General features: G+C 37.6%; 2 protein-coding genes across 3 annotated transcripts in view; both read right to left on the minus strand.

Moving 5' to 3' along the window:
* The window catches only part of LOC108496272 (acrosin-like), a 191,869-nt gene that overhangs the window by 61,487 nt on the left and 114,848 nt on the right, over positions 1–15,534 (minus strand). The window lies entirely within an intron of this gene.
* Positions 1–15,534, minus strand: part of IARS2 (isoleucyl-tRNA synthetase 2, mitochondrial) — a 28,798-nt gene that overhangs the window by 8,798 nt on the left and 4,466 nt on the right. For both annotated transcript variants that reach the window (XM_017812819.1, XM_017812820.1), the window contains 6 exons: positions 13,998–14,167; positions 13,138–13,228; positions 12,772–12,923; positions 11,624–11,784; positions 3,643–3,745; positions 2,897–2,990 (listed from right to left, as the gene is read on the minus strand). In XM_017812819.1, coding sequence (XP_017668308.1) covers positions 2,897–2,990; positions 3,643–3,745; positions 11,624–11,784; positions 12,772–12,923; positions 13,138–13,228; positions 13,998–14,167 — 771 coding nt within the window. The remainder of the gene's footprint in view (positions 1–2,896; positions 2,991–3,642; positions 3,746–11,623; positions 11,785–12,771; positions 12,924–13,137; positions 13,229–13,997; positions 14,168–15,534) is intronic.

The following is a 15,534-nucleotide window of genomic DNA, read 5'->3' on the forward strand; positions in this document are numbered from 1 at the left end:
AAATAGTCCTGGGCATCATGGCACTGAGTATTCAAAATTAGCACATGCTTTTGAACAAAGTTGCTTTTACCACACTTTGTTTTTGGAGGTAGTGGATTAACGCTCTTCTACCTCACAGCAGCATTGTGAAAATGAATTTATTCATGTATGAGGCATTTGGACTTAAATTTTAACACTGCATAAAACAGTTCTTCAAAAAAAATATTTGAGGCATGTGTAGCAAGAAACAAACAGAATTAGCAGGTACAACTAATAAACTGAGTGAAAACAGTGTTAGGCAAACAGAGCATTAAGAAAGCAAAACTTCAGGAGCAGTGGGTTTTTCAGAGCATGTTGTACTTGTGGATCTGCTCTCAGTGGTGCCAGCAAGCAGCATTTATTTCACACATAATCTAGTTATAACTACAATTTTGTGTTTGTGACTGTGGGAGCCAAATCTTTGATCTTAGTAAATCACACCTTCCTACCTGCCACACTGCTGATGTAGAATTGTTTGGTTAATTTGTCATTTAGCTAGAAGTGGTACCTTAGACACACCTAGACTGAAAAAAGGAAGCCAATCATAATTTACTAAAACAAGAGCAACTTTAAGTCATTTCCATCAGAGCTATGCCAAGTCTCTCGTAGGAAGTGCAGCAGGGCAAGCATTAGAAATATGACTGTGCACGCAACCTACGATTTAGGCCGCTGAGCTTGCTGTCCCTGAGCAGCAATTCCTTTAACCTCATATAGCAAAATATCTCTCTTCTTCCTGTTCTTCACCCCCTTCCCAACCTGCCATATTTTCTGACAGCAACCTGTGTGGCCATCAGCTAAAGGGATGAATTTTGTCACAGCTGCACCTCATTTAGTAAGCTCGGACACAGCCGGTTCAAGTGCAGTGAAAACTCAGGCCCGAGTTCCCCGAGTCACAGACACATTGGAAATAATGACTTATTTTTGCAAGTTGGAACTGACAGGGAAATCTGTAACACCTTTAATTCCTGCTGGTGACTAACAGATCATTGATTTATAATTTTCAATAACTTGGGTTCAGGGCAGAGTGAAACAAATAATAGTCTCAGTTTTAGCCATCTCTTATATCCTCCAGTTGCTCTCAGTGACTCGTGCTGCAGAAGAACCACTGCCCCACAACCCTGGCATCAGAGGCAGCAACAACTGCTGTTATTGCTGACCTCCTACTGCAAAATTAACAGGCAACAAGTACAGGGAGCATGACAGCTTCCATATGCCTCTGTGCTTCCCTGAGTTTTAGCCATGGAAAGTTCTTCTTCCCGTTATGACATTCGCTACTCTAATTTTGGATTTCTCCATGAATTTCATCCATTGTTCTCCAGGAGTACTTTGGAGAAGAATACCATCAGTTAGCCTGTTCACAAGCCTTGCAGATTACTTTCATTGACACTGGAAGAAGTTCTGCAAAAAGTTTTAAAAGCTGGAGCATAGCGGGAAACAGAAGTCAAAACTATTAATTCAACAACTTCTCTTGCAAAGTGCATTTTTCATAAAGGGTAAATTAAAACAATAATTTGATATGAATCACTGAGACTGTACTTCTACTTCTGGCAGTGGCTGGGAGCCTCAATTACATAGAGAAAGGTAATGCAACTTTTGTGTCATTTATGAAGATAAAAAGGGTTACAAGGTCACACTGCTTGTCAGTCAGATCCCTGGCTTTTGAACCAGTGCGGCCACCCACTCATGTCAGACAGCAAAAGAAGATGCCTTACATGCACCACGTTCCAGCAAATTTCATGGAAAGATAGGACTAGGTAGAGAAGAGGAACTTGTAATGATTTCCATGAAAGAAGAAGTCTGTAGTGTGAAAGACCCAGCATTTATTAGACACTATAGAATCAACAGGGGAGCCTTACACAAATTAACAGTGAATCAAGAAGTCTCGATTCTGCTGTTCCTTATTAAAAGATGTCTTTCCTTTACACAGGATAAGAGGTAACTTTTGCAGGCTGAGGTGTTAAGCCCTTGAAGGACACAAGTGTGTAACTGTGCATAAAATACCACCACTTTGTTTTACCTTTCAAAATCAAATCTGAAACATTTAAAACTTCAATATATGTAAAGGTCTTCTAGAAAATTAATGTTTGCTGATGGTACTGTCGCCTGACCACGTTGCTAAGAAATAAAGCCTCTGGTACTAACGTGTTTTATAATTCAACAAGATTGTTATCACACAATTGTGTACAGAGGGTTTAAAGTCCAACAGACTTGATGTATGGGACCAGACTCCTCCTCTGGAAAGGACTCCTGACTCTGGACTATCCTCCAGGCAAGCAGTGCATATTTTATGTACTTTTAGACAAATATATATCTGCTACCTGCTGAGTAGCAACTACCAGTGGTAGGAGCTATAAACAGCTTATAGCAAGTATAAATATTATAAGCCACAATATACTACTTCAGTTACTGAAAGTAATCAGAAGTGAAAAAGCACACCTACACTTTTAAATTACAAAACTTAGACTCAGCAGCTGACCTCAGTCTTGTCCTGCTTCAAATAGCACACAGGAGCACAAACTGAAATATGTTACCTGAAAACGATTTAAGAGTTACCAACTAGCAGCAAAATATCTTTTGTGTCATAAAACATCTACACTCCAAACAAGTATGTTCTGATCAGAAGATACACTGTATGCCACATAGCAGAATCGTTCAGAGTAGAATATTAGAAAAATCTCAACTTTAATTACGCTGAAAATGAGTTTGCCAACATTAAATCCTTATCTTTACAAGCAAAAGCAGCTTTACAAGAAGTCACAACCAATCTGCTGCCGGCATAATTTGCCTCAGTTTTGCTGACACCAACACTGTCAGACAAAACAGTTGTATTTTGTTCTCCGAGTATTTTTAAAGAAAGATCAACATATTAATTCTGTACCTTCCAAAACATGAGCCCAGGAAGTTCCACTGTCAAACCAGATGTCTAGGACATCCTGTCCCTTGACATAATCCGAAACATCACGACCACCGGCCTATTGAGAGAACAATTATTAAATAAAGCAAATGGAATACTCTGTATCATCAGTGCTTTTCAAAGCTAGAAAAAAAAGCAAATTTGGTTTCTGGACCAGTTTGTACAGGCTCTGCTACCAACCTTGAGCGAACACAAAATAATTTAGATAATTATTCCTAATAGTTTTCAGATAACTACTGAAAAAAAACCAAAATAAGGCAAGGAAAAATTACAAATAAAAACCTCAAACAGCAGAGTAACACCATAGTTTGTGTGCTAGCTTAAGTACACAATTGTTAAAGTACAATAAAACATCAGGAAGAACTTAATAAAAATTCTAATCTATTTTGATGACAAAGATTTAATACATATTTGGGCTCATAATTTGGTTACTTAGGATGTCACCTAGGAAGGTGTTAGTTTGTCACCCAGGAAGGAGGACCTGAACTAAAGGGAGGGGAATGGAGATCTCTGCCCTGAATTAACAGCACAGATCTGACTGCATGTATTTTGCCACACTCAGATCTTACTTTCTGATTATTCTTTTCACAGGACACCTTCTCATGGGTGCACAAGACTGAAAAGGATCATGGGAATATATCAAGGTTTTCCATTATTTCCCATCACTCAGCTGTCTCGAGCACCTTCTGTGTTTGAAGTCGAAAGATTACCTTCGCTACAGCCTCTTTTGAGAGTAGTTGTTCAATAGGAAGGGTCCACCACGCATCTGTTCCTTGCTGCTCCACTACTTTGATAACATCTGTGACAGTTTCACTGGGTCAGAAAAAAGAAAAGAGGGGATTATGAATTGATGAGTTCATTGTATCTTTCTACAAGTATCCCAGACCCAAAGCAGTGAGACCAATACAGAGACCAAACTATTGGAACCTGTGATTTTCCAGCTTCTAATCCAGACAAGACTCCAGAGCTTTCTGCCTGCATTAAAAAGACTTCCTAGTTTTGCCTTCCACGATGGGTAGAGTTGTGTAAAAGATACAGAAACCCACATGGATTATAAACATCTTTTTCTGCAAATACTCAATAATCAGGTACTCAGAAAAGATGCCAGCAGCTTGAAAACTTTTAAAATCCATTTCACTTGCTATTCACCTTGAATTTAAAGAAACTGCATAACTATTTCCCCTTAAAATATCCGCTCTTTTTGACAACACGCTTATTTTTTTACTGGATAAAGACACCTCGAGAACTCATGGGAGAATGAAGTTACAAAATGTATATATATTAAGACTTCCAGTTGCCTGGATGCCCCCTTTTTAGCAATACATATTTTAAATTATAAAATATATATATAAAAATGTATTAAACCCAATAATGTAAGAAACTGAAACCTCTGTACCCAGCAGAGGGGTGATAACAAGCAACCATTCACTGTACACTCTGAAGGCAATCTAGGAGTTTGTATCACATAGCACCAGCCAGGACAAAGGTCCTTAAATAAACAAATACTACGGAAATAAGAAAAATAAAAAACCTAACTAAGCGTTTTTTTCTGATGTGAACAGATAAGGCAGCCACAAGGCATGCAGTTCTGCACACTATTTATGACACATTCAATCCCTGTCCCCAGCAGGTAAGGCTGTGGGGGATTGATTTTTAATATCACTTAATGCCAAGTCTAGACATAAATTAGGTATCTTAGAAAAAACCCCACACACTTTGTTTTGGTGACTCACAGAGCACTTACTGAAGAGATGATTTTTAAGACATCTGCTGTGTTTAAGGAGTACAGCAGATCATCATGACCTGCCAACATCAAACTAAACCCACTGTGTTACTCAAGCCACCAGAGTTTTGTTTATAACTCGAGAAATGAAGATTTAATCACTTAACTAACTTCTTGACACAGTATTGTGGAAGGGGAAAAAGTAAAATAATGGTCTGGCATAACCGTCTCGAAAACAAAAAGGCAGATGGTCCTCTTTAGTCATCACTTGATTTTGTATTTGGACCTCAGCACAATATTTTTTCTGCTCTGTTAAAAAGCTGAGCTCCATCACTAAAACTTTTAGTGGACTCTAACACAAAGAGTTAAAGAAAGAAAATCCGTGTTCTCCAAGAAGCTGTAGAACAAATCATTTCATGACAAGAGGTGCAACAGCAAAAAGAAAATGCAGTTTTGCTCTCAACTGCTCGAATTGCAATGATAAAACAACGATTTTATATTAATCAATCACCAGTTAATCAATTTACTTCTCAAAGTAAATTCCTGTAGAACATTTGAGCAGGTTTTCTGGAGAGTAAACCCCACCACCCAGTAACACTCACACATCAACAGCCAGCTAGCACACCACCACCGTTCTTACCCTTTCAGACCAGAATGGATGTCATTCACCTTCCAGTTTAATAATGACAGGACAATTTTTGGCTTGGTAATACATCTGCTAACATTTATCTTAGTAAAATAACACTGAGGAGCTCCAGTTCTGAATGGTATTGTTTCTTTTTAGAAATATTTGCACAGAGGCCTATATGCCTGTACTGTCAGTAGTGAGAGTGTTACTTCTCCACGACAAAAGCAAACACCACCACCAGTCCTGGTAGATTCCTGGCAGATAGCTGATATGTAATCCTTAGGTCTTGCTTCCTTCACACTAAACCTTCAAATTTAGAAAGCTCTCAGGGAAAAAACCCAAAACAAATAAGTCAAGGAGAAGTTTGTTTGTCTCAGCCTGGACTAAACTATCCCACTGAACTTCTCTCTCTCTTACAGGGTCAGTACCTCACTTTACACCCAGACCTTCAGTGACGACGCAAACCATAGCCCCTGGGGACATTTTAGAAAGAGCAATACACAACAGTATTTTTCATTCCTTGCCAACGTTTTTGATTCTTTTCAAATTCACTACCAGTGAAAGAAAGATGGAGAGGGACATTTTACAAGAGCATGTAGTGACAGGACAAAGGGAGATGGATTCAAACTGAAAGAGAGTAGGTTTAGATGAGATATTAGGAAAAAATTCTTTTTTTTTTTTTTTACACACTTTACTGAGGGTAGTAAGATACTTGAACAGGTTGCCCAGAGAATCTGTGGATGCCCCATCCCTGGCAGTGTTCAAGGACAAGCTGGATGGAGCTCTGAACAAAATGGTCTAGTGGAAGATGCCCCTGCTCATGGCACAGGGTTGGAATGACCTTTAAGATGATCTTTAAGTTCCTTCCAACCTAAACCGTTCTATGAGTGTATTTTTAAATACAATTATAGAAAACCAGTTGTCTTCAAATGAGTATTTTAAGAGCTCTCTCCACAGTCTCAGTGCCTTTCTGTTAATGGCCAAACCTTACTCATGGAACTCTGCAGCAGAAGACAAGAGTAGCTAAATTAAAAAGAAGATGATTTACCCTAAAACGTGTTTATTACCACATAAAATGTACATGTATGTTGAATGATTCATGGAAGACATAATCCAGTGCTCAGGTAATTACTCTGGTCTCACTTAGAGTCAGAAAAATTTTCTAATTAGGAGTCATACCCACAAATATTATGGAAAAACTACCAGCATGCCCCATAAACCAAGCAGAAAATTCAAACAGGAACTAAGCTTGTCTACCACATATCTTTTTTGTATTGCAAATATGCTTCAGTGGAGGGACATAAACTCTAGTGATGAATTCATTTTCAACCTATGCATTTTTAAAGCATTCAACAAGTATTTCATTATATCAGTGTTTGAAGGGATTTTTAAAAGGTGATAAATCCAGCTACAGACCAAAACTAGCAGCTTCCTTGGACAACATGTAGAAATATACTCTTAACAAACAAATTTTTTTCCAGCAACTGTCTGGATTCAGTTTGATCACAGCAGGAATTTCAGTTTGTCAGATATTCTAAACTTTCAGTAAAGGAGATACAGCCTGAAGTGCCACCAATTTTCTGACATTGCAACTGTTAACTGTAATGACACCTCCCCTCAGTGGAAGAGAAATGATTAAGGTCATGTCTATCACATAAATATTTTGAGAAATTAAGAAAGGGTGGGGCAACATGAAAGACTGCGTCAGTGCAAACTGCATTACCTGTAGTGAAGGTGAACTGTTCTCCTTTCCACTGGAAGTGAGGGGGGCAGGAGAAGAAGGAAATAAAACCTTGCTATTGCTCACCCTTGGGAAACCATCATAAAACGACTGCCTTCATTTAACAGTAAGGATTGCCAATGTCACACAAGAGTTGTCTACCCATTACAACAAGACATATTAGGGACTAACCTTTTATCAAGTGTATCGTTACGCAATGCAAAGACTTACACCATTAATTTATGAAGAGCAGAATGTTTTTCAAGACGCATTTTCATGACACATGAACCAACAGACTCATTATGCTACAGATAAAAGTTTTCAGATAACTAAAAGAAGGTCAGATTTGTTTTATCAATCACTTATAAGAAATAAAGGGTCAATGACTGTTATTGCAGTATACAATTTGTTAATGACCAATTTTCTCAAAATTCTATCACAGTTTCAAATCAACTTTAAAAAAAACCCAAACATTTTAGCAGCACAAGTTTTTTTATTATATAGTCTTCCCCTAGAGACTATAAGTGAACATTAACAGGCAATCATTTCATAAGAGGAGACAGTACCTTTTCAACAAACCTTTTTTCTTCCTACAGTTTGAAAAACCCAAGACATGCAAACATAGCCTCTGCCCTTCCGCTTCTACTCTTGTCCCAAGATCCTTATGATTAACTTTTACCAGGAAAGAGAGCAATCACAATTTTTAAGGTATCTGCGCTGCGAGGAGAGGGATTTTTGCAAAGTACTTTTCTCTAAGTCGCAAGTGAAAACCACCTTTCTCAAACAACTACTCATCACTTTATAATCTGCAGGCTTCAATGTGAGCATGATAATTCCCCGAGTTAGCAATAAACAGCATTGTAAAACTTTGCCCTGTATTCACGCGCTATCTACAAGAACTTGCATTACGTGTCACTGCTACGTTTTCACACTGAAACCCCCACGGCAATTCACGCTACCACGACAGCAGCCAATCACTCTGGAGTCTGATATTGATTATGCTGAACACTTATTTAATCTCTTAACAGAAATTAGGCAGCATTAAGATATAGTCAGGAGGAGAAGAATACAGCAGCTGATGTTCTCTCGATCTCTTTTCAAACAGCAGCAAAGGGGAAAAGCTACCTTCTGCTTTACGTGAACATCGATACTGCACCAGTAAGTATTTAGGTAAGTTGCTATTGCTTACAATTCACTGAAATGTCTTAACATTTTAAAAAGAAAATTAAGAGCACAGGGTGGATCTACTTCAAAAACATGCTGGGGTTTCCTTTGTCAGAAATTCAAGTTACTTTTTAATCAAAGTCACAGGGAGGCTGACAGAAGTTCTCAGGCATCAGAATAATCTTTGCAATAGTACTATTTATTACCAGCATCTGAATAGTGAATTTGTACAGAAGTTACATACTTTAATCTGACCTCATGCAGTATCTCACATACTGCTCTGAGCTACTACTAGAAATACAGTTCTCTCATTTTAGTTTTGGAGTTCTTTCTTCTCTTCCATGAGTTACAGGATTTCCTAGAATCAGAATACTTTCTCTTGAAATCTATTAGATGTTGAAAGCTGACAAACAGTATAAGCATCTATTTGTGCATGTACTCTATTTAAAGTCTTTTTTCTCCACCTTTGCAGAAAAACTACACAAAATCTCACCTCTGTATTCTTACTGAAAATGGCAATAATGAAAAAAAGTTCTCTCTTTCACTTAAGATTTTTCTAATAGTAATTTTAAAATCCCTGATCACAATATGATGCATTATAGGCTACAGAAAGACTTTAATCATCACCGGCATATTAAATTTATAACCACAGACAACAGTGTCATCGAATCAAATGTCTTTTAGAGCTATGAGGGGCCACAGCAGGAAAAAAGAAGACTCATGGAGATCCTGCATCCAACTTGTTGAATGGAAGATTACAACCTACCTCTTGGCTTTTAAGTTAGAAAGACTAAATTGTTGGTGTGGGAAAAATACTCTGTTAGAGAAAGCAGTTCCATCTTGAAAGATGAGCTTTCTGCAACTTTTCATGTGACAAATTCAGGGGCAACTCTCACAGAGGGAAACAGTGGTTTATTCTAGAAGCTTTTTTTTTTTCTTTTTAAAAGTCTTTTTACAGGTGATAAATAAATATGATCACTCCAGATCGACCATTGGTGCTCTCATATGTAACAGCAACTCCATGTGGACTACACTGACTTCCAGTGGAGATGCTGTTACTTTTGATAGCCACTCAAAAACTACAGAGCAGCTGCTACTGGGAACATGTTTATCCAGCATTCAGGTTAAAAACAGCTTTTGTTTTGAAATGTAAGTTATTTACTCTTGTTTTAATTATTCACACCATCTGAATATGAAACTTCTTGAGTGTTGAGAAATATTTCAGCAACCTGTTGTGATAGGATTTTCAAAAGATAATGCAAATGCAACAGAAGATTGAGGCTTAGCTGTTTATTTCAATAAGAACTGGTGTCCAGGAAAATGACCTATGAATTGACAGACTGTCTTCTAAATTTGGCTGTCACTTCTATAGGCCAATATTCTGCGCACTTTTCCTACTCAGGTTACAAAAGTCTCCTATGGTTAACTTTAAATATTAAATTACTGTTTTACTCTAGTCTTTAAAACTTTTACCTAGCGTAAGTAAAGTTAGAAGTAAAGAGTACTGGCTATAAATGAGCATCTGAAGCTGTCAGTCAAACAAAATAAATCTCTTTTCAAGTATAATGGATATGTCTGTTTTTTTCCCTTAATGTGTGTCTTTTATTCCCCAGATCAATTCTACCCGAACATGCCATACTGTCCCTTTGTTCCTTCAGGTACATGTGTGACTGCTGGGCCACTACCTACACAGAAAGGTCAAGGTGTTAAACTACTGCAGAGTTTATCACAACAAAATGCCCAGATTGCCACATTTCACACAACTCCAGCAATAATCACACCCAGCTCAAGCACTTACAAAAGGCATGTTCTTTAATAGAGGTCACTTGCTTTCAAGGTAATTTTACTACAACCTAAAGGAATTCCCATGCATTCCTCCTTCCAAATGCCTTCTGTACCCAGCTGGGTCACCTCCTCAATGTTCTGAAGAAGCTATTGCTTTGTGGTGCCCTTCACATTTGACTGATAACTGCTAAACTGGTTTTCATTACACTCTTATTTTCTTGTTAAGCCACATTTTTAACCATCTTAAGCAACACATACACACACTCAAGCCTACTCTTCAGGTAGAATACAATAAGTATTCCTCAGAAATGGTAATTTTTTTATACAGACACACACTTTTTAACATGGTAACAATTTTTGCAGGTAAAGTGATTTTACACCCCTTGAAGTCTCCATCCCTTTATTTCCTGATGTGTGTCAGCATTACTCAGGTACTATAAACGACTATGGCCATTGTGGTCTTTTCTCACAGTTACTGCCTCCGGTGAAAGAGCCAAAGTACATCCCTGTGCACCTACACACCCAGTCACACTAGGTGAAGCTAAGGACTAACTGTTTAAAGTCCATTCCCAGCTCTCCACACCCTAAGCCTCACCTACTACTATACTTGTGTGCTCAGTACAGTCTCTGAGAAACATGCTGGACTCTTGCAGTCCATTTATTCAGAATCAGAATAAAAAAAGTTCTGCCACACTATTTAAGTTTATCTCCAGCTATGCAATCTTATTACCCAGAACGAATCTGCACAAAAGGCTGTAAGGTTGAGGTGTATAAAACTGAGTTACACCAGCATATCTCAAGGCAGGAAACAATTATGGAAATAATCAATGAATGTGAAACTCCACAGTACTACTTTTATGAAATCACCTCTTAGAGGGCATTCACAACTGAAAGCCTCTGTTCTGCAAAGGAGTAGAAGCAGAACTCCATTACTCCTTAAAGGACAGAAAAGGATCATATTTGGTTGAGTTTTCTTGTTTTAAAGCCTAGCCTGGATTTCCTCTGCATTACATTGTCTGGAATTCCTGAAATGCAATGTTTTCAATATCTGGATACTGTTAACCAAAAAGGCAGAACCAGGCTAGCATGTGAAGCTTTAGACATACCAAATCATACAGCTAAAGGTCATTTACTTACAGTTGAGACTGGCTCTTCAAAATCACTCTCATTTTACTTTGAAACAAAGTGCAGTTATTTTTTCTGCAACCAATGTGATTATGGTTATTCCACTTCAGTTATCTCATTGCACTTACCTGTAAAAACCTACTTTGACACAGTACCTGTACTGTTCAATTTACAGTGCTACAATTACAGTTGCAATCTATTCTAACTACTATTTGATTTCACTGCTTGCTTAAATGTAAAGGCCAGTCATGACTGCCAGCTAACTTAACTTGAAGATGAGGGATGAAAGCAGCAACTAATCTCAAGGGGACTTTTCAGGTAACTTAAGTATCTAAGTAAATTGATTCCTTTTACATACAAGTCACCTCCAGCAACAAGTTTCTGACTGTTCTAATTTATAGCTAAATTAGTTCTGTGTATAAACAACTACAAGTAAAAGAACGTATTTATACTTAAAATAGTAAGAAGTTTATAACATCATGGAACTGCAGCACAACAGACAGTGCTCCTTCTGTAATTTCTTAGTGTATACAGCTAGACAGATACCTGTTTATCAAGCATTCTCCTGTGTTCTTCTGATAAAAAACAGGAATCGGGACACCCCAACATCTTTGCCGTGATATGCACCAAAATGTCCTTCTGTCCAGCATTTCAAGCATCCTGTTCACCGCAGATGTAGGAATAACTTTCACTTTTTTCAGCACGTCCTATAAAGCAGACGGTGAACTGTTGAACACACTTCAGCATTCACACAAACACTGTTTATGCTGCCAGTAAAAAACAGTACAGGCCTATGCTCCCACTCCCAGTATTAAATAACATGTTCTCGGGCAACTGTCATGTTTACTTTGTTTGCTTCGCTGCTTTGCTGCTCTTCAATTTGAACACTGCATATACTGTACATTTCCCAACCAAAACCCAAAGCTTTTCTGCCAACTCTGATTCTCTAGCAGACACATCCTGAAGTGAGTTAAGAATGGCATCAGTAACTCTATCTAAAATTTTTTTGTGCTGTTATTTGCTTTGAAATCCCACCTTGATACATACAGCCTGTAGTACTGAGCGTGGGCTACCACTCACTCCCAGCCCTGCTGAGTAACCATCATGCTTTCATTCTAGATAAAGATGAATATGGAATATGCACCTCGTGCCCTAATTAGAATGAAATCACTGTTACCCAAGACAGCCTAAGGTGCTGGTCTGAATTTTCTGTGTGGATGTACATAATATCAAAGAGCACTGCATATTAAAAAAAATATTGTTTTAAGTTATTTAAAATAGGACTGTGACAAAATTAACAGGGGAGCAAACAAAGATGTCTGGCCACACAAGGCTATCGTAACAAAAAAGATAATTTTGGTAGTGATAAACTTGTCTCCTGACTTAATCCCTTGAAACATTGTATTTTTAAAGATATTTTGTGGGAAAAAAAATCAGTACCTCTAAGAAACCTATACATCTGTAAAAACAATGAGCAAATAAGCCAGTCAATGTATCTACCCTGGATTATATCAATATTGACAAAAAAACTTGATAAAATTCATAACTTTTCCAAATAACCAACACTTTTCAACTAGTATTCATAAAACCTAGAGAAGAACATATTCTGGAGTGAGCTACAGCAAGATTGTTTTGCTGATGTCAAACAGAATCAGTTGTCTTGAAATGTCCCATAAGAAATTAAAATTATGTACCTGTGCTGCAGCCTTCACATTTGCTGTGTTTACAAACCACTGCTTGCTGGCCCGAATGATCATTGGTTTTTTAGTCCTCCAGTCATAGGGGTAACTGTGCACATACTTCTCCTCTTTCAACAAACTCCCAGCTGCTTGAAGCATCCGAATGACTGAGAGAAAAAAGTGAGGCAAGATTAAAATCCAGTTTGAACATAGGGCTACTGTTAACCTCAACTCAGTCAGTTCCATAATCAACACACAGCAAGAAGGACCTGTATGTACCTCATCCATGTTCAAAATGCGTTCAGTTTATATGAACCCTCAATATATACCTGCAGGACTGTACCTGACAAAGTAACAAGTGGTCAAACATCAAATACTCACCAGCTTCATTCCCCTCTTCAAGGACATTCTTGTTTTTAAGTTCAGGACCTGCAGCTTCAGTAAAAAATCCACTTTCATCCACAAGGCAATCCTAAAAATAAATACATTAATCATGTCAATAAAATATCATATGGTAATTAATTATCATTTCGTATTCAAATGCCAGTTAAATACTCTACTGAGTAACTCCTTTTATGACAAATAACAAAATATTTAGGTACACTTCAGATTTAGTGAACTGCAGTTTAGTAATTTATCAGGCAAGTGAATTTTATGTGTCAGAAGAAATGAGCACCACTGCATTTGCAGATATACAACTGTCTTACACCAAGTCACTGGTATTTCAATGACTTTTCAAATTAACAGCGAAAAATAAAAAAACAAATCTAAACCCTCTCATATCCTGCATCTTCATCTCAACCAATCACAAACTGACCATGCATAACTGAGCTACATTTATGCATGTGTTTAAAACAAGCTTTGCTAAAAAAGAATAGCAATAATGACCTACAAAACTGGTGATTTACTTGTCTGCATGTAGCAGACAATTCTGAGTAGTGAGAATCAGTATCTGAGAATTATTGTCTGCGTTATCCTTTAAAAAGCAAAACCACATAAAGAGCAGAAAAATCTGACTCTGTTCTACCACTCCCCTGCAAGTTTTAACTAGGAGAAGAAAAACTTCATCCTTTTATCCTGATACACACTTCTTTAGTCTCGCATTCCTGCAGGTCATTAGTGATACACCTCTGTGAATTCTTCAAAACATTTTCAAGTTTTATGCACAAATTACAACGATCATTTTAAAGGCACACAATCAAACAGTTGCAGGAAATCAAGAGCTGAAAAAATAAGAGTACCGTGGGTAGCTGATGGTGGGAAGCTACACCATAGTCTTCCATTCCATGAGCTGGGGCTGTATGAACTAATCCTGTTCCTTTTGCCATTGTCACATGATTTGCAGGTAACAAAGGAGAGACTTTGCCAGGAATTGTGGGATGAGCACAAGAACCCTCTACCAAATCTGTACCTGAAAAATAAAAAAAACAGAAGATAAAATTGAGCAACGAATTCACACATTCAACTTCTTTTATCAGAGAACAGAAAAAGAATAACTGATCACCAAGTGTATGCACAGGATACTCTTGAGATGTGCTATTTCTTTGTCTGGTCTGTGGGTCCCTGTCCAAATGCTTTCAAATTCTCTGTGGTCTTCATTCTGTGCAGAGTTGTTTTTTGAAGAACAAGCTCTTCTTCTACCTTAGACTGTGGTATTCCTTGAGTAGTGCCATTCCACCCAGAAACACTCCACACACTCCCATTCCTTGGGGACCACTATCTGAGTGTTCTGGAAGCAGATCTCCGTATTTATTTAGTAGGCTAAAAACCCTGAATTTGGGATTTACTCCTAGTTTTGCCCCTATGTATTAATATTATCATGAACAATTCATTTAAATTCTCCAAATTACATACTGATAAAGAGACCACAGCACAAACAAAGCGAGGAACAATTTAAGGTTAAAGAAACACTGAAGAAATCTTAGTATTGAAGACTTGCTGAAAGTCAAGAATCACAGAGCTCGAGGAATGCTTCCTATGACAAATGGCCTTCACCAAATGCTTTCCTCCTAGAAGGAACATGTTTAGGAACTGCTGTCAGACACTTAAGGTATACAAAACCAGAAAGGTAAAAAATATAATTAATTACTGAATATATGGGAAGATAAAAAGAAGAGGTTCCAATACGAAATTTCTTTTCAAGAAGGTTCAACTCCACTGTTGTATGTTATATGTAAATCATACGATTCAAGAAGGTGGAGGCTATGAGAAAAAACAGCTCCAGGTAATTTTATCATTAGGTAAAAACAAGATTTCCTCTGAAAAGAAGACATAGAAAGACACCAAAGCAACCTGAAAAGTCATAGAAACAGACTTCTCACCTCCTTCAGATATGCATATTTCCAGCACTGAATCACTGATAAAAGCAAATGAATAAAGCTCACAAATGACGCTAAATCCCAACTCATGACACTGAATCCCAAGTCTGCTATTAAGAAATATCACTGTGCAGTTTGTTAGGATGCCAACTCAACTGTCTTAGTTTGTCCAAACAACAGCCACCTATGATACTGCAAAAGTCATACTTGTAATTAGTCCCTTGTTCTCATCTGCAGTGGATGGGAAGACAAACTGCATTCAGTGTAAATAAGATTTTCATACTGAATGGACTTTCATGTTTCATTTTTCCAAGCATGAATACAGATTTTAAAATTAATTTGACATCTACAGACAAAAAGTTTTGCTACAATACACTAAAAGTAAATCTGACAGACTACTACTCTTCTTTGCATTATTTTAGTAGAGCATGTCCTTAAATTATAAACAAACTTACTAATA

This window comes from Lepidothrix coronata, unplaced genomic scaffold (genome assembly GCF_001604755.1).
Source record: "Lepidothrix coronata isolate B3197 unplaced genomic scaffold, Lepidothrix_coronata-1.0 Scaffold38, whole genome shotgun sequence".
Lineage (NCBI taxonomy): Eukaryota > Metazoa > Chordata > Aves > Passeriformes > Pipridae > Lepidothrix > Lepidothrix coronata.